The sequence below is a fragment of the Podarcis tiliguerta genome, assembly GCF_965153285.1.
Source record: "Podarcis tiliguerta genome assembly, chromosome: 7".
Taxonomy (NCBI): Eukaryota; Metazoa; Chordata; class Lepidosauria; order Squamata; family Lacertidae; genus Podarcis; species Podarcis tiliguerta.
In genome coordinates, this window is record NC_139540.1 from 45,080,923 (window position 1) to 45,102,363 (window position 21,441).

Sequence of the window (21,441 nt, forward strand, 5' to 3'; positions counted from 1 at the left end):
CGATAATATATGTTTGAACTAAACATTTGTAGACAATTCTTTTTAGAATTTGCACTTAAATGAAATCTTTGGCTCAGTGGGATCTGAGAAATATCAAGGGCATTTTCCCCACCCACCCCTTGAAATGTCTATCTTTAGTTGATACATAACTTTTGGAGTTCTGTTTGTCGGAATCAAAAGTACAAAACCATCTGGTCATGCTCAGCAGCTTGTGTGTGGAAATTATTGGGTGGTCCAGCACATAGTTTAATAGAACAGACTAATTTCACTTACCAAACAATATCCAAGAAAGCAAGCTATACTTGGCTTGAAATACATCACTGCTGCAACTACAATAAGGCAAACAAATATAGAGATTTAACCCTTGTCCTGTGTTAGAAGAAAAAAGAAGGATCTTTTATGAATGAGGATGAAGACCTCCTAGCAAGATGCTTTGAAGTTTCTGATCTTATGCTTCATGTGGCCTAGTTCTTCCATAGACAGAACAAGGCCTGTAATCAACAGGCTTGCCAGGTTTTCATTTATCTGACATCATCATTTATTATAAATTGCTAAGTGTCTAAACTTGCTGGGTTGGATCCAGATATTTATGCTTAGAGTAGACCCAATTAAATCAGTGGAACATAAATTGGTCATGGCTAACTTAGGCCTCACTAATATCAGTGGATCTACTCCAAGAATGAATAAGTTAGAATAATATAACACCAACAACTGACAACATTAAAAACAAATAAAGAAGACATAGAAAACAATTTTGTTGAAACCAAAAGGGGAAAGTTGTAAGCAACAACTGCCAGTGGTTTTATGTAGCTGTTGAGATCTACAACTGAACCCTGACATACTCTCTATGAAACTACTATGCCAAGTTACTGGGTACCCTGGCAGGTAAGAGAGAAAGTTTACACACTTCATACACTCAAAGCCAGGTGTGCGTGTTTGTGTCTGCATGCATACTTACAAAAAATGTATGTCCAGCATTGGAACACATATATCTCCTGCCCTAATATGGATTGGTTTTGGAGTGCCATGTAAGGGTGGGGTTTATTTTGCTGCTGTCATTAAGGGTTTTCAGTATCCAGTCAATATTAAGGGACTTTGCTTCCAGTATTGCTGTCCAACAGGGGTGCCATCTCGTCCTTAAGATTGTGGGTGCCTGCCACCACAACGTGGACATGAGACATCACATGCACACACTGCATTGTGGCGGCTGGTGGTGGTAGCTCCTCCTACCTACAGCCAGCGACGCACCCTTTTCTGTGGTGATGGGCTCAGACTCAGAGGCAGAGACACTGCCTCAGTGTTTGAGGCCCCCCCCCCATAAAAGAGGGCCTCACTGGCTGGCTGCGGAGGACAGAGCTGAACTGCTTCTCTCTTGGAGGCAGCGCCGCTGCTACCTGCTGGCTTTTCTCATTGACTTTGTGGGTGCCCAGCCCCCACAATTTTATTATTATGGGTACCCAGGCCCCCAGGCCCCCCTGCAGCTGGCTCCTATGTTCTCCGTGTAATCTGCTTCAGATTGGCTTGTAGGCAGACGTGTAATTTCTAGTCAGGGACGCGGGTGGCACTGTGGGTTAAACCACAGAGCCTAGGACTTGCCGATCAGAAGGTCGCAGTTCGAATCCCCGTGACGGGGTGAGCTCCCATTACTCGGTCCCTGCTCCTGCCAACCTAGCAGTTTGAAAGCACGTCAAAGTGCAAGTAGATAAATAGGTACCACTCCAGCGGGAAGGTAAACGGCGTTTCCGTGCACTGCTCTGGTTCTCCAGAAGCGGCTTAGTCATGCTGGCCACATGACCTGGAAGCTGTACGCTGGCTCCCTCGGCCAATAAAGCAAGATGAGCACCGCAGCCCCAGAGTCGGTCACGACTGGACCTAATGGTCAGGGGTCCCTTTACCTCTACCTTTATATATTACCTTTTGTATTTTCTTGAGAACAATAGAAATTATTAAACTGCTTTGGACTTTACCAAATAAGGAAAGAAACAACAATTCCATTACCTATTACTGATATGACACTATCCTTTCCTCACCCTTTTTCTTCCATTCCAAAGACCACTAGCACATGTCTTTAATGCAGAAGAAACATATCTGGCATTCATTATAACTTTAGCATTTGTGTTGACACATGGCACAAGACAGTTATTAACATGGAAAGTGCAGTTGTTCAGGGCATACAGCTGTATTGGCTTCAGCTCTATTATTAATCAACACTAATTTGAATGACTAGACACAAAGAATGTGTGCTGTGAGTAAGTGAAATTCTTAATGGTGCTTTTACTACAGTAGATCTGCAAGGCAAAGTAGAGCTTGGCATGTGAGGCCTGGAAAGAGTTAAATAGCCAGCTATGCTTGTTTCTGGAAATCCACACCTCCACCCCCCCCCAAACACTAGATGGTTTGTTTAAGCCAATTAATTACTCATGGTTTGCCCAACAGCGTTGCCAGGAGTTTATTTAGCTATCCTGGACCATTGCATTAATTAGTTTTGCAACCTTATAAGAGTGTGACTTCTTTTTTAAAGCATAGTTTTTCTCTGCTTGGCAGTAAGACTCTGCAATGATTCATGCTAAATCTTTTGCTTATGGCGTGCACTTGTGGTGTTTTTAAGACAAATACAGAAACAGAGCCATAAATGTATGTCAGCATGTGTTTCTGCTTTCAAAACATGAATACATGGTTGTGTGCTATCTGAAAATGGCCTAGCAACTCATGATCTATGCATAGCCGCCATGACCTTTTTACTGATCCCAAAGATGTTCCCAAAGATGTGGGAAGTTCAGCACTAATCATTTGTGAATGAAAAAGAACCTCTGCCTCATACTTGCAGAAGTTGTGCCTAAATCTGCATCAGTCTTCCCTAACCTGGTATCTTCCAGACGTTTTGGACAATAACCCTCTTTCCTGTCTATAGGCTATGTTGGGTGGGACTAATGGGAACTGGAATCCAACAATTTCTGGGTTGTTAGATTAAAATGGAGAGAGGGGAGAATCATGTACGCCACCTCGAGTTCCTTGGAGGAAAGGTGGGATATAATGTAATAATAAAGAGTAAAATAAATTGTTATGTACTGAAGTTCTCACCCTGGGCCAGCAGGGGGATACTGTAGATAGTTCAGGTCCACAAATGCAAATAAGGGATCGAAAGTGACGTTCAGTGATTGGATAGTTACAGAAAATGGTTACTGTTGCGTTCTAGTGGAGCTCTATATAAGCAGGCTGGCTGAACCCTTCAGTTCAGTTCTGTTCTGGCCTGTGAATAAACAAAAGCTGTTTGAAGAATCACTGTGTCGTCTGATATGTTCACCCACAACTTAACATAAATAAATGTCTGGTGTCAAGATTATGGGCCAAGTCTACTAAGAATCAAAAGCTGAGGCTCAGACTTTGTCATTCAAGGATTTTATTCAAGTTCAGTCAAGTTAAGATGGTGCAAGTGTTGGCTGCATATACTGCAACATCCTATTCAAAGCAACAGAGACAAGGCAACTGCTTACTAGTCCTGACTCTGGCCATTGAGATTTCTCTGGGAAACTCACAAGCTGGACACAAATCGAATTAATTTACTGGGATCGTTGACCAATTTAGACAAACGAGAATACACAATACATGACATTTTCGAATTCTAAATAAGCAAGCAGCATGAATGAAAACAAGTATGAGACTAGCTAAACTGGAAACATGTTAAAAGAGCTTGGATCTGAACTGTAACGTGAAAAAAATACTGCTGCAACTTTTGCAATTACAGCAGAAATATTACACACAAAAAGCAGGACACAACAGTGACAGTCACCTGTTGTTTATTTCCATTCAGAAGTATACTTCCCCTGAATGATCAATGAAGCCAAACTTCAAAACACCTAGACCAAGACACAAACTTTTCCCATTCATAACATGTTTGCATTACAAGGCAACCAGTAATTCTCCCCATATTCCTATTCTTCTCTGTCTTGGGCTGAACCAGAGCTGTAGTGCCTGATATGGCTCCTCTCTGCCTGACACTGGACTCCTCAAGCCACCTTCCCTCACTGCAGTGGTGCCAGAAGCCCTGGAAAACACAATTGTCTTAAGGCACATAAGTCTATTAGACGACATTTCTCAGGGTTTCTGGTACAGTGGTACCTCTAGTTGCGAACTTAATCCGTTTCTGGGTGCCATTCACAACCTGAAAAGTCCACAACTAGAGCACCTCTTCTGTGCATGTGTGTGGTGCAATTGAGCGCTTCTGCGTGTGTGCAAAGCACGCAGATTGCTTCTGTGCATGCGTGGGTGGTGAACCCGGAAGTAAACACTTTTGTAAGCTGAAAGTTTGTAACTTTTGTAAGCTGAAAGTTTGTAACGAGCGGAATGCAACACAAGGCATGACTGTATTGTAGAGGCTGCTGCTACAGCGTGCCAGACAACAGAGGGAGAGGCTGTTTGCTACAAGGTAAGTACGGTAAGTGGGAAGAGAACGGAGCTTGCAGGTAGATTATGTGGGAAAGGTACACCTTCTTTTATGAAGCACTGGAATCCCGGTGCTGGAATTAAGCCCTGGACCTTTGGTTTATTAATTCTTGGCATGAATTCTTTGCCATAAAATAGATCAAAAAGGAAACTCCAGTGAATTGTCCACACTTGGCGAATGCCGCTTGAGTATGACATTTGTTCAGTAGCCCAGTGACCAGAGTGGTGTAATGCTTAGAGGACTAGGGAACTCTGGATTCTAATCTCCATTCAGATATGTGGCTTATAGAGTGACTATGGGGCATTCCTGTTCTTTCAGTCTAACCTACTTCACAGGCAGTGACTTACCAAACAGGCAGAGTAGGCACCAGCCTATGGGCCTCAGTCCTTTTAGGGGCCCTGTGACAATGGGTCAAAATAATATCGATTTGATCTTGAAATAAAATTACAAAAACGTATTAGGAGATAATTTTTGAGAGGGAGCCTAAGATTGCAACTGCCTTGAAGGTCTCCACAGGGTTTAATCTGGTACTGCTCACAGGATTGTTGTGATGTTAAAATGTGAAGTTTGGAGAAAGAGAAAACCATGTACACATGCAACACATTTAATAAATAGAAATACACATTGAGTTTACAGAACTGTTTAAAATCTCCATGAAATGATTGCTCAAACTCAGCCATGAAGTGAGTTAACTATAGGCATGTGCCACATTTACCTAACTACTGAATGACTATAAGCAGCTCTCACACCTCTGGGAGAAAGAGAAGATTTCCAAGCAGGCTGGCTGGAACCCTAGGACCCCTCATGTTACAAATTAAGGGCAGTACAGTGGTACCTTTAGCCCCATTAGCTAAAGTGGTGCTTCAGGTTAAGAACAGTTTCAGTTTAAGGACGGACCTCCGGAACGAATTAAGTACGTAACCAGAGGTACCACTGTATATAGTTGGCATCCTACTTGGTGAATGAGATCCTGAAACATGACCAAGCATGGGACTTCCAAATTCCTTAATCCAACCCCCCTAACATATCTAAGTGGAAGTATTAGGTACATTTCAGATTATTTTTTTTAATGAACTACCAGTCATCAAAATTTAACAAGAGTAAACTCTAAATATAATTATTTATTTGGGGGTGAGGACACAGCTAATAACATTATGGCTCAACACTTTATGGAAGTGGGGATTCAGAAAGGATGTGTTGAGGGAAGTTGGTTAGTTTTATTTCCACTTCAAATACACACAGAGAGATTTGCAAGTACTGCAGCACCACACAAATTTGTAAAATGGTGTGATTTGTGCTTCGGTGTTATATTTTTAAACAGTACATTTGTCATGGGCCATGTGTGACCAAGAAAATCTGAGGCTGAAGCCAAACTTTCCTTACCCATATAGCTTTTCAACCTTCTCTGGCAGTCTATCAGGCCCATGAGTTCCTTGAATCTCAGTATGATTTCAGTGGGACTGTTACAGCCTTACTGAAGTTTTATTGATGTCATTCTTGGCACACGTGAGAGGGAGCTGCTGCACATGTCGTGTTAAATACAAATAGTAATCCAAACATGTTTTTGGTGAAGAGTATTCAGAATGTGAGAATCATTAAGCGCAAATGTGACCATTAATAATCTAACTGCAACCACCACTCACTGCTATATTGGGATTTTATCACATGTATACAAGAGTGAGTTTTGAAACTAAGCATGACACTTTTACAGTAAAAATGATTTTGAAACAAAACTCACTTCTCTACCAAATCTCAGCAAGTTCCTATTTTGGTTACTAATGAAGAATTTGAACTGGCTAGGCCAAGTTTCTGTTAACATTTGAACAGCTAACAGGGAGACACTAAAAACCTGGATTTACAGCATATTACTGATAAGAGACTGCACTTGATACTTAATGCTATAATAATGACTTTTTAAAATATGCAGTAAATCTATCCTGGGTGTTTACTAGATGTGTTTGCAGTGCATAGGGGAAAGTATTTTTGTGTTCTGATCCCTCAGTCCTAAGAAACAGATTCCAATCTCTGCCTGTTTTAATTTCAGCCAGTTCCATTTATTTATTTACTCAAAAGATCAATATCCTGCCCTTCTAATGCATTCACATAGCCATTTCATATTGCTTGCTTCACTTTAAAGAGCTGGATATTTTTGCACACAGATTTCACTTCTTCTTGAACTGCATCCTGGTTTTTACCATGTTGAGTTTTCATAAACATTTTGTCCTTTTCATGCACCCATGTTTTGAAAACTCAAAACAATTTAATGCAGAAAAGTTAAAGTATCCTGAAAATCTAGATAGTTTGATGCAAGAATTTTGAGCTATTGAGCTGCAGCTACTGGTAGATTAAGCACAAGATAAATTCAGCTCACACAACAGGGTTTTTCTGGTTCCTCCTCTCCACTGAAACCCACTGTGCCCTAGTCCAATGAGCTACAACAGAATTCAGGATGCTTGCCTTATGCACATGCAAGCACTTTTCTGCTCAAACAGACAGAGGTGGATTTAGGACAGCATGACTGGTTCTGCTGCATTGGGCGCTGAGCCTAGAGGGCACTGCACAACTAGAGGGCATCACAACTATGATGGTCGTACTGAACTGAGCAGAACGGAGGGCAAGAGGTGTGTGTGTGTGCCAAACTATGGTCTTGCATAGGGCACCGCTGAAGTTTGAAAGACCAAAGTCCGCCCCTGACACAGGGCACCTCCTAAGTCATTCTGTTCATCCTATCTGTGTCACTTTTGTTGCTATTGATTTGAGAATTGGTTTATACTGTATTGTTAGAAATCTCAGAGCAGTGAGAACTCCAGAATAACTGGATTGTGTTTCCTTGGAATGAGGTCATCAGTAGCATTTTTGTAATATGTGGTTTCATTTGCACATGTATACAGGTTGAACATAAGGGAAGATACAATATAACAATATATATTGAAGCTGTCTACTTCCCATCAGTTTTCTAGGGGGCATAGCAACCACCATCCAAATGTTGTTAGCTTCCAGAGTGAAATAACCACCCTGGAGGTTCTGAAGGTTCTGAAGGAAGGGTTGGGCAGCTACTTGTTGGATACGCTTAGGTGCAATATATGGTGCCTTGCTTCAGGGTTGCAGAGCCAATCAGTACCAAAACGTCTAGTCTAGTTTAATTCCAGCAATCTATGTGTGTGCTCTAATGAGCATGCAGAGATGTTGCGACAGCAGGTGGGGATTCTTCCCATTCATTTCATGAGGAAGTTTCACATACATAAAGAGATATACAAAGCAGGGTCATCCCTTATGAATGAAAATATGAGATGCTACAATGAGCCCCCCCCCAAATGATGGGCTTCAATGGGTAAATCCATTCCCATTACTCACAACTATATTTTCTTTTCCAATCCTCCCGCCAAGAAACATGAATACTTGTTTTGTTGCTATCTTGTTTTATGATCCCATACTAGCATGTTTACGAGGGACGCGGGTGGCGCTGTGGGTAAAACCTCAGTGCCTAGGACTTGCCGATCGTATGGTCGGCGGTTCGAATCCCCTCGGCGGGGTGATCTGCCATCGTTCGGTTCCAGCTCCTGCCCACCCAGCAGTTCGAAAGCACCCTTAAGTGCAAGTAGATAAATAGGTACCGCTTTATAGCGGGAAGGTAACAGCATTTCCGTGCGCTGCGCTGGTGCTGGCTCGCCAGCTGCAGCTTCGTCACGCTGGCCACGTGACCCGGATGTGTCTGCGGACAGGGCTGGTTCCCGGCCTCTTAGGCGAGATGAGCACGCAACCGAAGAGTCGGACATGACTGGCCCGTACGGGCAGGGGTACCTTTACCTTTACTAGCATGTTTAAGATTGTGTTATTAACTACAATATGCTTTTATATTACCTGCTAAAATGTTCCATTTGTAAGTCATTGGGGTAGGTACAATGCAATTCAGGTTTCTGGATGATTTCCATAACAATTCTTAATCTTTAACGGATAAGAATTTGCAAATTTGCAATATTATGAATTGTAATCAAAGCATGGATAAACCATGTCCTTAATGCAAGCCAGAATTGTAACAAATACTTAGTAATTCAAGGAGAATGATTTTTCACTCATAAGAGAGAGAAAATCTTCTGACCTTTTCCTTCTTTAAATTCAGTCTTACAGAAAGTTGGAATTTGGCAAGGAAATTGAGCTGCTTGTGTAGGAGGCATGCTATGTAATCCAAAACTAGAATACTTTTAATGGTGACTAGAGGGAGGCTGGATCTTCTTGCCCAACTACGTGATGGTCTTTTTCAGTTCTTGTTTTAAAAGTTAATGTGGCAGATCTCTACGGAACAGAGAACTTCCAGATGCTGCCCTTGAAAAATGGATCTGAAACTGGAAATGGTACAGAATGTGGCAGCTAGAACACTTCTGGAAGCTAAGCACTCAGGTTATATTACAGTGGTACCTCGGGTTACATACGCTTCAGGTTACAGACTCCGCTAACCCAGAAATAGTACCTCGGGTTAAGAACTTTGCTTCAGGATGAGAACAGAAACCGTGCTCCAGCGGTGCGGCGGCAGCAGGAGGCCCCATTAGTTAAAGTGGTGCTTCAGGTTAAGAACAGTTTCAGGTTAAGAACGGACCTCCGGAATGAATTAAGTATTTAACCCAAGGTACCACTGTACTTTCGCTACATGCTGTACTGTATATTAAAGACTGCCTTCTTCCTTACAGACCCTAACAGTTGTTAAGATCAACAGAGGGCTCCGTCTTGGCAGTTCTACCTCTCACAAAAGTTTGGGCTGTTGGTGGTCTGAGGGTGGGTATTCTCCGTGGCAGCCCCTAAGTTGTAGCATTCCCAGAGGTGAGTCTGGCTTCTTCACTATGCAGCTTCTGGTGAATGCTGAATATGTACTTCTTTACCTGAAATGTTTTTTCAGGGCCACCCTATTCCTGTACGTACTGAATTTTTAATTTTATGCAATTTACAGTCTTATAAACTGCCTTATGACAGCAGTGCAGCCTGAAAGGTACATCTTCAAATAAGTGTGCTGTATCTGATTAGTCCACACACAGAAATGAATGGATTCAAGTTAATCACATCCAAAACATATATTTAAAGCATGTTTAACACACATTCTAAGCACATGGCTTCCCCCAAAGAATCATGGGAACTGTAGTTACTTAAAGGTGTTGGGAATTATAGCTTGGTGAGGGATAAACTAGAACTCCCATCATTCTTTGGGGGAAGCCATGTGCTTTAAATGTCACATCTCATTTAAATCTATTGAGTATGGCTTGGTTGGATACAGCCCAATATAAATAAAACAGAAGTTATATGCATTTCATAAATAATGTTTCACTTGTTCTAACTAACCCAACTTGCGGATATGGCCCAACCACCCTGTATTGTGGCCTATCTAGTGCTTCACCTGTTAATCCAAATTATTTTGGCATACAATGTGAAAATTGTTTACAGTTGTCAGTCATGACTAAGTCAAATCCTCTTGCTTTTGATAGGTCTACTCTGACGAAGATTGGATCCAACTCAATGTATTTTTGTGCAAATCACTCGTGATGTAATTATTTAGATAATCTTCAGCTCTCTAGGGATGTTGGATGTTTACTGCACCAGCAGGTCAACTCTGCTGTTACTCATGAATAGAACACGTGATTATTCTAAACATAAAAGCTCAGAAGTTTTTATGAAGGAGATTTAAACAGAAAAATGTGGAAAATCAATTGTGTGTGTTAAAGATGCAACAGGAGAGAGGGAAGGTGCTTTGGCACTGCTTATGATTTTCATAACTCTTGCATTACCAGTTCATTTGCCATTTTCATTGAAGGATGTTTCTCATTAACTCTGTAATTTAAAGATTTCATTTTACTGGCCTTCTTATGAGTTTCTGGAAAAACACTCCACAAAGTGATTGTGCAATTTCTTACAGAAAGAGAGTCATTATGACCCATCAAGAAGACTGAGAACATGCAACCCTCCAAAATGAATAGAATCTCCATTAAAAGCATCAATATTTCAGATATGTTTTCCACTTTTTCCAGATGAAAAATCTCACTAGAATTGCTATCCAATGCACATTTTCTTCGAAGTAGGTAATATTGTATTCAGTGGAGCTTACTTCCTGGCAAACATGCATAAACTCAGGCTATAGGTGTCACAGCAAGAAGGCAGAAATTATGCATATGAGAACATTAAAGCAATATTTTTCCTCATATATGCAGCATGTCACGTGGACACAGTACCAGTCAAGGGAAAGAGATGTTTTGTGTACAATGCAGTTAACACACTAAAATCCCCATATGACCTAAATTATAGCCAAATGCATGAATCAATGAAAAACTTCTGTTGGGACCAGTGCACTTTATAACATTTAGAATAAAGAATGATGGGGTTAACAGTCTGCTCTCATTCCCACAATGGACTTAACTCCTTGCACTGTATGACATCAACATCATAAGGTATTGCGCAAAAGTACATTGCTTCTCAGTTGTTATCGCCACTACATCCATCCTAGTACAGTGGCACCTCGGGTTTAGAACTTAATTCATTCCATAGGTCCATTCTTAACCTGAAACTGTTCTTAACCTGAGGTACCACTTTAGCTAATGGGGCCTCTCAGTGCTGCTGTGCCATTGCTGTGCAATTTCTGTTCTCATTCTGAAGCCAAGTTCTTAACCCGAGGTACTATTTCTGGGTTAGCAGAGTCTGTAACCTGAAGCATCTGCAACCTGAGGTACCACTGTAGTGCCATGCGTTATCAGAAATAACAGCACGGGTGGCTCTACAGACCATTTGAATTGCTAACCATCTCCAATGTTCTGTACTTTACTCCCCACAAGATGACATTCAAAAGTTGTTTTCACATGTGTGTGGGCTCAGTGAAAGAAAATACTTTCTCCCATAGACTGCCTCTCTGGCAAGCTAAGTCAACAACCTCAGGATTCTTATTGGCCTCTGGGAAGAACTATCACAACGTTTACTGCCCTCTTGGCATCTAGAATTAAACAGCACAAGCTAAGCAACAGGCTGATACTCAGCCACAGATTCCTTATACAGTATATATTTCTGTTGCCTACTTAGATTTATTTCTGTGGCTAAAGAAAAACTATGCTTCACAACTACTTCCTAAACTTTCCCAAACATCATTTTTTGATGCCTTATTCTCTGGAGTGCAAAGTCCTAAACCTATTCGGAGGTTCTCACTTTTCATTTTCATTGTCGAGTGCATTCTTATACACATCTACTCAGAAGTAAGTGCTACTGAGAGACCAGTTGGATATGTTTCCAGGTGCGTGGGTAGAGGACTGCAGCATAAATGATTTAAGTGACACTTAGTGGTCACAAGCTATAGAACATAATAATGCATGCACACCAAAGTGTGATTTGTAAGTGAAGGCGAGTCTTTAAACTTTAGATTTTCAGCACATGCAGCCTACAAACTAAATATTTTCCAGTCTTGAAAGGGGAGGGGGGAATGCCAAGTATATTTCACAAGCCAGTTAAGCCTCTGCTAGAACCTAATCATTGCCAGATGTCTAGAAGCAATACTAAGAACATCATGAAATGCTGGCAACCCCCCACTGCGCTCTCTGAAAAAGGGGGAGGGGAAAAGGGGGGAATGAAAAAAGGATAGGTGGTCAAGAAAAATGTGCTGGGGAAAGCAGAAATTGTTGTGTGGGTGAGTACTTCATTCTCCTGGACAGATTTTTCCAACCCAAAAAAATCCAAAAGGGGGACCTGTAAACAACTAGCAAGAAGCTGAGCTCAGACTTTTCTCGAGGAACAAATGGCAGCTTTCATCATTAATGGACTAGAGCACGGACCTGATGCAGCTCCAGTTCTACACACGCACACGCTTGCAAAAATATTTGCTCCTACAATAAGCACCACATGTTCATTGCTGACAGACTGCTGCTCCCACAGCCCAGCTCCTTCCCCAACACTCTCTGAAAGAGCCATACGCCTTGTTCCCTTGCTTACCTTTCATGTTGGCAGGCAGGGCAGCCACATAGGAAACTTTCAGACGCTGGAGAAGTTTGTTCCTTGTTGCACAGAACTCCTTTATGAGACTCTCATGCCGGGCAGCTCCCTGGAGCTTCTGATCAGCGGGTGGATGGAGCTCTCTGGACTAGCTGCTTGAAGCACCAGCCTTTCCCCCTCTGGTCTCTCAGAATAGTAAACTTTGCAACTCTCCCCACCGGCCTGAACTCACACGACCAGCCTCTGCCCCTCCTCTCCAATCTCTGCTCGCTTTGGGAAACGACAGAAAGCTGCTGGCTCCACAGTTCTCCCCCAGCAGCTCCCCCCCCCCCACCTTCACTCCAGCTTTCCCCGCCTCTTTCACGAGTTGGGCTGTAAATTGAGGCAAGGGAAGAGTCTGCAATAATAAACCCTCAGGCGAAGGTTGAATGAGGAGGAGGAGGAGAGAAGCTCTGAAGAAGGGTTGTTCCCTCACAACTGGGAACCGCAGCCTCCCCTGACTTCCAGGCTGTCCTGCAAAATCCCTGAACTCTCAGCCGCCCTCCCGTCACCACGAGACGGGGTTGACTCTTCCACAGCGGGCTCCGAGGGAGGCGAAAAGTAGTGGTTTGGCGCAGGGCGGAGGTGTAAACTTTCTTGGCCCAACCGCTCTGAGAGGATGGACTTAAAAGCGAGGGAAAAGCCCATCCACTTTCAGCTCTTCGTTGCTGATATAGGCTCGTTCCTTCCGTCCCATGGGGGTGGAGAGTCTCGGTTCTTGTGAATAAAAAAATAAATAAAGGGAGGAATAATCGAGGCACATGTATCCTGAAGGTTGACGAATCACCACAGAAGTAGCTAATGTCGCTTCAGCTTCGATTGGGTCTTCATTCGAAAATACAGCACAAGTGGCTTTTTTTTAAAAAAAAAATGTTGACCTGTTTCCCCCCGTTTATAAAACGACGTGAAAAACATAGGTTCAATTTTTAATGTCAGTTTAAAATAAGAACAAAGGCACCAGACCGTCACGCATGCACAAACCACATAGGATAAGTTAAGCTTCCTGCCAGTAAACATGCAGTCTCACACATGTTGTAGTCAACGTTCACAGCGTAAGTTTAAAGCACACGGCTTCCTCCAAAGAATCCCAGGGGCCATAGTTTACTTCCCTCATAGAACTACAGTTCCCAGGATTATTTGGGAGAAGCCATGAGGTGATCCAGTAGACGCCAAATATATGGAACATTTGACAAAGACAGTCTCTCACAAAAGATCCTCGAATAAGTTTTCTAGTCATGGGATAAGAGGGGTAGCCTATGTGGTGCCCTCCAGATGCTACTGAACTATGCTTCCCATAATCTCTGACCATTGGACCTTCTGGCAGGTGCAGATGGGAACTGTAGTCCAACAGCATTTGTGCCCTCACCATGTTGGCTGCCCCTTGGATCAGAGGTCAAAGTGGGGCAGTCATCTCCACCCCTTGGCCATGACTCTAGCTACACACTCTTAGTCTGAGCAATTTCAGCATAGGCTGTGTTGCTTCTATCTTTGTAGAGGAGATCTAGGATTGCACAGTGCAGTCTCCCCGGGACAGTGCCATTTTAGGTTGCAAGCAACGTTGCCAAATTGGCAGCCCAGAAACCCTGTTTCTCCTCCAAGCGCTGAGTTGGAGTTGGCTGCTGATACTGAAAAGCAGCTGAAGTGGAGATGACCTGTACATCCTTACCAGAAGAGGTGCAAGGCTGCAAGTCAACAGAGGAGATAGATGTTTAAATACTGTTTTCAATGTGTATGCTGCTGCCATCATCTCCTTTGATTTGGGGCTGCTGACTGTGCCATTTTTAATGGAGATTCCTTGGTCATTTTGTGTGCTTACAGTGTGTGTGTGTGTGGTTTTTTATTCATAAACAAAGACCACAAAGACCAACAGCTCCCCACAAAAATGGCAAAACAAAAGATAAGGAGGGGGGGCATCAGCCTAATATATGTATACAATTCTATTCAATGGGTACATAATCAGAAGTAATTATATTGCATTTTAATTCACGCATTCTAAATTTCCGAGGATGCTGCAGGCAGGTACACTCATTATAGTTTTTACTGGGCATTACACAATGCACAAAAAAACTCACTAGGGGGTGTCGTAGAAACAACACCATAAAAAATGTTGGAGAACCTTTGATATTCTGGCATCTGAGAAGGGGACTCCCACTCCCATTACAATGTGTCAGAACTGGTGTAAAAAGAATAATATTGTTTAAGAATAATTAGATGTATTAGTAAGGATCGTGAGAGCAGAGATGTAAAATATTTCCAGATGAAGTATTTGTTGACAATATTTGCAATTGTCAAGATGTGATTTTTAGGAAACTGAGAACAGTAATGCAGGCCTTGCTGAATTGTGCATTTCTTTATTATTATTTATTGAATTTAAATACCGCTATATACCTGGAGGTCTAACGGCGGTTCACAGAATAAACTATGTCTGCTTAAAAGAAAAATGGACATGGACATTATTTTTTAATAAGCCTGTTTACATTCTTAAGCATATTGATTCATTTATGTTGTCAGTCTACATTCCAGAAAGAATGACTTAAAGGTGAATAAGTTAAAAAAAAAAAAGTTTACACAGTGTTAGCAGGCCGATCCACAACCCAGTTATGACAGAATGTTTGGACGTAAGATGATTTACAGTTTGCTCCTATGTAAACTTGCACAGGATATGGCTGTATGTCATCTTCATCCCAGTTACCTAAGCAATAAATAGAACTGATAATGTGCAGCCTGATCCTATGTTTGTTTAGGCAGAAGGAAGCCCCACTGAATTCTATGGAACTTACTCTTAAGTTAGTGTCAGAATTTAGCTCTTCCCAGAAATTGATCCCGAGGTCTCCTCAGATGAACAAGGGGAGCAGGACCCTCCAGCATATCTCCACACTGCCAATGTCCCTGACCCTCAGGCCTTTGAACAGCTGGTGTTAAACAAGTTATGTGGGAGGAATGGTCCCCATCTGCACAGATAACCAGTTTGAAGGGAGACTGTGCTACAGTCTCTGACTGTATGTAGTGCATATGTTAGTTCCATCATTTGAACAAGCAGATATCATTACAGGAGCTGCCACAATATCTGTGTGATGGACTTACACATGCCAGATACGATGATTCGGTTCCGCTTTATCCAGAAACGCCTCAGTCTGTAAGTTCTTTAACTAAACCTGCATACATGCCATACTTTCAAAGCACATTTGGAGGATCAAACAATTCTGGGCAGTGTAGTTTATCCCTCACAGAGTTACAAATCCCAAAAATCCTTAAGAAACTACGGTACCCAGAACTCTTTGAGGCAAAGAATAGGCTTCAATTGTGGTTTAAAAGCTATAGTGTGTACACTGCCTAAATCACAGTGACGTCCCCTTAGAAGTGGTTGACTGGAAAGCCAGCAACAAGCCTAAAAAATGCAGAATCAAATAAATACAAGATATGAAGAACATTCCTTAAGAAATGATGCTGTGTACAAAAGCTGGATGTTTCTTTAGACGGTGAAGCACTTATATCTGAAAGGCATTATAGTTCCTTTTATCCGCTATGGAATGTGGCCTCAATCAACAGCTATGTTTGGACCTTAGATTATGTATAAACTTGCCAAGATGGTAAGATCACTGCAAGAAAAGCAGATTTATTACTCAAGTATCCTATTTTAATATTTGCGGATTCCGATTGCAGTCATTAAGATTTACCATCCAGAAAGCAAGCATAACTAAGCTTAGAGAAAATAAGTGTTGAAATACACTACTCCCTCTTAATTTGAAACTGGAGAGCATACAAAGGCTTTGTAAACTGTTTAAGCATGATGCTGATCATACAGTATTTTGGTCAGTGCCTCTGTAATTCATGTAAATGACTGTTTATGAACGTACTGAGCCTTTGATGTTTTGCTTTCCTGGCTAGGATAACTGCTTTAGTAAGTGTTTCTAGTCATCTTTGACCTTGATTGTTTTGGAGTAGTGGTGAGAGGGTGGGAGATGAGCAGGCTTCAGAAAGAACAGACATACCAGAAGAAGGTTGCATACACACCATATATTTAAAACACACACGCACCAATAATCCTGGGAACTGTAGTTTGCCCTTTACAGCACAATTCCCCTTTAAAACTACAGTACACCCTTTAAAAAACTAGTTTCCAATATTCTTAGTGGACAGAGGGAATGTGTTTATATGCAGCCAAATAAGAAGGGGAAGGAGGGAAGGAAGGAAGGAAGGAAGGAAGGAAGGAAGGAAGGAAGGAAGGAAGGAATCTCTAATATATTGCTCAATCAGAGTAGCAACTCTGCCTCCTTGTGTTCTCTCAGGCTGTATTGGCACTACAGTATTTCCTTTTCTGCTCTGCACATTTTGGATATGTGTTGCTTACACCAGAGATTTTCAGTCTTTTGGGTCCTTTTTTGACCAGCTACATTCTTTCTGCGGCACCCCTGTGGGGCTCAGGAGCCCACATATGTCACCCCTTGCCTGCAGAGCCAGCAACAATTCACCCCTTTTCAAACACCCTCCCTTGGGGAGTGTTCCTCAGTTTCATCTCTTTTTGGGAGTCGTCTGGGCAGCTGTAACTGCCGCCCCTAGTCTCTGAGCTGTCCCCATCCTGCCCCAAAGAGAGGTGCCTCCTCACACTGCCCCACCGGGACCTGAGAAGCATTCCTGGCCAGCCCCAGAGACACCATTCACCTGAGGAGCTTTTATCCAGGGCTGTTGCAACAAACAGGTGTGCAAGCCTTTGGGAGGCAGAGACACAAGAGGGCATCAGAAGAGGGAGGGAGAGAAAGAAACTGTTGCCTGCAGCACCCTGGACTATCATTCAAGGCACCCCAGGGTTGAAAACCACTGGCTTACACCATTTGCCATGCATCATCTCTCATTCCCAATATCCCAGTTGCTCACCTGTTAATTCCTGGGTGGATTTTTTTAGAGGGTGAGGTGGGAAGACATGGAGATGTGCATGTTAAAAGACAGAGCAAATGAAGAAACAAGCATGCAGATACACACACGTGCACAATGTAATAATGGGGGCAGTGACAGGGAGATGGTGGCACACAAAAACACACCCATCATCGCAATGGTCATAGTCAAGTTTTCAGAATGCCCAGCCCCACACGTTTGTGTAGTAAGTATAGCAAGCTCCTCTTCTGACTGTTAGCACTGAAGGGTGGTGGTAGCATTGCACCAGTAGTGATTTCCAGATGTTTACAGTGCAGATTACATAGATCAGATGTACATTACAGATGCCTCAAATTTGCCCTGACAGATGGGAAACAACTATCCCAGACACTGTCATAGATTCCATTCATTGTGCCAGTAAGGGAAATTGGGGCCCCTGTCTGGTGCGTTACTATTTCCATTTCTGACAGTGACGCCCCCTCCCCAATCCCTTGATGGAATTCAGTAACCCAGATCTCTGGGAGACATTTCAGCTCTGCTACACAGCCTCCTTGCTGCTATTCCATAGCCTAGTTTGCAAAGAGTAAGACTGCTACATGTGGGCAGTAAACCTGCATGCGGGTGTTCCAATGAACATATGGAACTAGTGCATGCACATACAGATTCCTCCATTTATTGCAATGCCATGAACTATTCTGCATCCACGCTTATGTTTCATGCAGAAACAGAACTGTTTTGGCATTATTGTGAAAGGGGGAGCAATGCTTGGCACCTCCATGTGTGCTTTGGGTCTCATGGTCAGGGTGTTGATCTTTCTTTCCTGCCACACAGTCTTTTTTCACATTGTAAAACAGTAGCCCTTAATTTATTAATGATAAATGATAGACATGGGGTGGAATTCAACATCATACTATTACAATAATTCCATCCGTGCAAGCTTTTCGTCTTGCTAGATAGAACAATATCTTCCCCTCCCCCTGCAGTTCTCACAATCTCCCAGAACTGATTTGGGTGGGGGATGTATGGGAGGGAAGGAGAAGAGGAAAAGACCTCTAAACTAGTGTGCTAGTTGTGCTGGCTTTCACTAATGCAACTGTTTAGCTGAATCTGGCCTGTAATTTTTAATTGTGACTGCTATCACTTTTTTTTTTCCAGAATAGCAATGCATTAAGTGTGTGTTTGCTATGCATGTATTTAAGAATTGCCTTCAGAACAGAATTGCTCAAGTTCATTCATACATTTAGAAAGAAAAAGTCTCAGTTCACACGTTTGGGATCTCCTTTGTACTCAGGAGGACACTTTACATATTGGCTTGCAAGTTTTGTTGTTCCACTGGAACATTATCTGTTAGTGTGTAGGGGGGTGGAGATGATCCTGGCAATAACTGGAGCCAGTCTTATGAACAGGAGCCAAGGGAACTCATCAAACTCTACTTGTGAGGGATAATTTCCCCCTAATTCTGGGTAGGGGCATCTAGAGAAGAATTACCCTTTGTGTGCTTGCAGCTCAGCCTGAGGTTAATGGCATGGAAAACTGTGGACATCTGCTACAGCTCCCCTATAAATAATGGAGTGGCACATGAAGTTAGCAGAAGCTAGTCAGAAAAGACAATTAATTGTGGAATCCATTGAAGAAGGAGAAATGGGAGAGTAGACATTCTAACAAGGCTTCAGTGTCTTTTAATTTGTTAATTGCCACTGGCAAAAAAATGCACCACAATGCATTTGTGACCTGCAGTAGCTTAGATAACAAAACCAGCTCAGTATAATTAGGAACAGAGCCAGGTACGTATCTTGAAAAGCATTTCCCCTTGGCCGTCATACAGGTTTTATTTTCTTTGAGTAAGGACAAATTATGAGGGATGAAGCCACTGTAGCTTCATCAGTTTTGATCCAGTTCAAGGCTTGGCTCCCCCATCACACGCACACACTCTATCTTTCCAGAGAGAAAAAATGAAATATAATGTTGATTCAGCAGTTCTGGTACATGTGCAGGGACTCTGGCATGTGGATAGAATTCTTTGCAAGCTGTGCTTCCCCATTCATTTGAGGGACAGCGATGCTGCTCTGCTGCTGTTGAAGCAGCAAATGTATCAGAGTAGCCTTGGCCAAGCTGGTGCCCTCCAGATCATTTGGACTACAACTCCCATCAGGCCCAGCCAGCAAGTCCAAACCATCCGGAGGTAAAGGCTGTGTTGGTTCCCACCCTTGGACAAAAGATCTGGGCTATTCAGACTTTAAGATCACCAAATTTGCAGATGACACCAAACTGGCAGGGGTAGCCAATGCCACAGAAGATAGAATCAGGATTAACAGATTGCAGAACTGGGGCCAAACGAACAAAATAAATTTCCATAAATTTCCTGCACTTAGGGAGGAAGAACCAGCTGTAACAGAAGAATAGTGTCCTGATCAAGGGAAGTAATAAAGGTAAAGGTAAAGGGACCCCTGACCATTAGGTCCAGTCGTGACCGACTCTGGGGTTGTGGCGCTCATCTTGCTTTATTGGCTGAGGGAGCCGGCGTTCATCCGCAGACAGCTTACGGGTCATGTGGCCAGCATGACTAAGCCACTTCTGGCAAACCAGAGCAGCACATGGAAACACCGTTTACTTTCCCGCGGGACCGGTACCTATTTATCTACTTGCACTTTGTGCTTTTGAAGTGCTAGGTTGGCAGGAGCTGGGACTGAGCAACGGGAGCTCACCCTGTCACGGGGATTCGAACCACTGACCTTCTGATCGGCAAATCCTAGGCTCTGTGGTTTAACCCACAGCGCCACCCGCATCGCTTATTCTGCCTTAGCCAGATTCACCACACCTGGAATACTGTGCCCATTTCTGGGCATCACACTTTAAGAAGGATATTTGCTCCTGCGTTGCTTTTAAATAGTGGAGTGGGACCAGTCAGCCACAAAGTTCTCAACCAAAGTGAGAAGTCTCTGCTTGCAAGTGAGCACTCCAATAAGTGGGGGCTGCTGTGCTGGCACAGACAGCAGAGCACCCTTGATGATTCTATTGAATATAACAAGTGTGTGATTTTTCAATGCAACCTTATTGTTTTAGTAGGGCTGTCCTAAGTGATTCAGGACTCAATGCATCAAGAGGACAAATATTAAATCATCACAATTTCCAGGAAACATTGAGAAGTTACCCTATATGCTTGCAATATATTTCACAGTATTTATTTAGATTTTTATCTCATCCTTCAGATACATTATCAGAACAGCTTACTGAAATGCTGAACTTATCATTAAAAGTAGTCCAATAAAATAAAAATATTTTAAAGTAGCATAAAAATCATGCAAGTAATACAGATCCAACTGTGTTTAAATGCCTGTGAGAATAAAAATATATTTGTCTGACACCAGGAAGACATTAGGGTGGATGCCAATGAGAGCATTCAAAGCTCAGGTGCCACCACTGAAAATATTCTCTCTGCAATAGCTACACGCCGAACCTCAGATGTTGGCAAAGATGCAGATGATGGCCTCTGGTGAGGATTTCAAAGTATGGGCAAGCACACGTAGAGTAAGGTAGAGTGCTGAAGGTAATACATACTTCATCTGTGTTTGATTTACCACAGCATTTGCTTTCCCTCACTGCCCTTTCAAAAATAATGTATGTGGTGAACTATGGAACTTCTTCAAATTAGAAACATAAATTGCAAAGCTCTCTCTTTCAGGAACAAATGTCTGCTTTAAAGCTAAATCCCAAGCAGCAGTCCAAAAATAAGACCTTGGTGTATTTGATTTACAAACATATTTTTGTTATTAATGTTTGCAAGCTTTCCAGCATACTCTGAAGTTTTGCTGTAATGTTATTCATATTAAGTCACTGATTTCCACATGGCGAGCATGTTAGCTAAAAACACTTTTGCCACTACAATGAAAACACAGAAAGACTGCAGTGCAGCAATATCCAGAATCTAAAAAATCAACTTAGCTAGAGCTCCTCATATTCTAGGCAACATATTTAGAACAGCTTTTAAACAGGAAACCGAAAAAGTGGCAAAAATAAAACAAAATGCAGTTTTTGTAAAAGGGTTAACTTTGAGATATGTAAGGTAAAGGTAAAGGGACCCCTGACCATTAGGTCCAGTCGTGACCGACTTTGGGGTTGCAGCGCTCATCTCGCTT

General features: G+C 42.4%; 1 protein-coding gene across 1 annotated transcript in view; it reads right to left on the reverse strand.

Annotated features, from left to right (window-relative positions):
• The window catches only part of COLEC12 (collectin subfamily member 12), an 87,282-nt gene extending 74,328 nt beyond the window's left edge, over positions 1 to 12,954 (reverse strand). The window contains exon 1 of the mRNA XM_083450255.1: positions 12,395 to 12,954. Coding sequence (XP_083306381.1) covers positions 12,395 to 12,401 — 7 coding nt within the window. The 5' untranslated portion in view covers positions 12,402 to 12,954. The remainder of the gene's footprint in view (positions 1 to 12,394) is intronic.
• Positions 12,955 to 21,441: the final 8,487 nt, after the last annotated feature.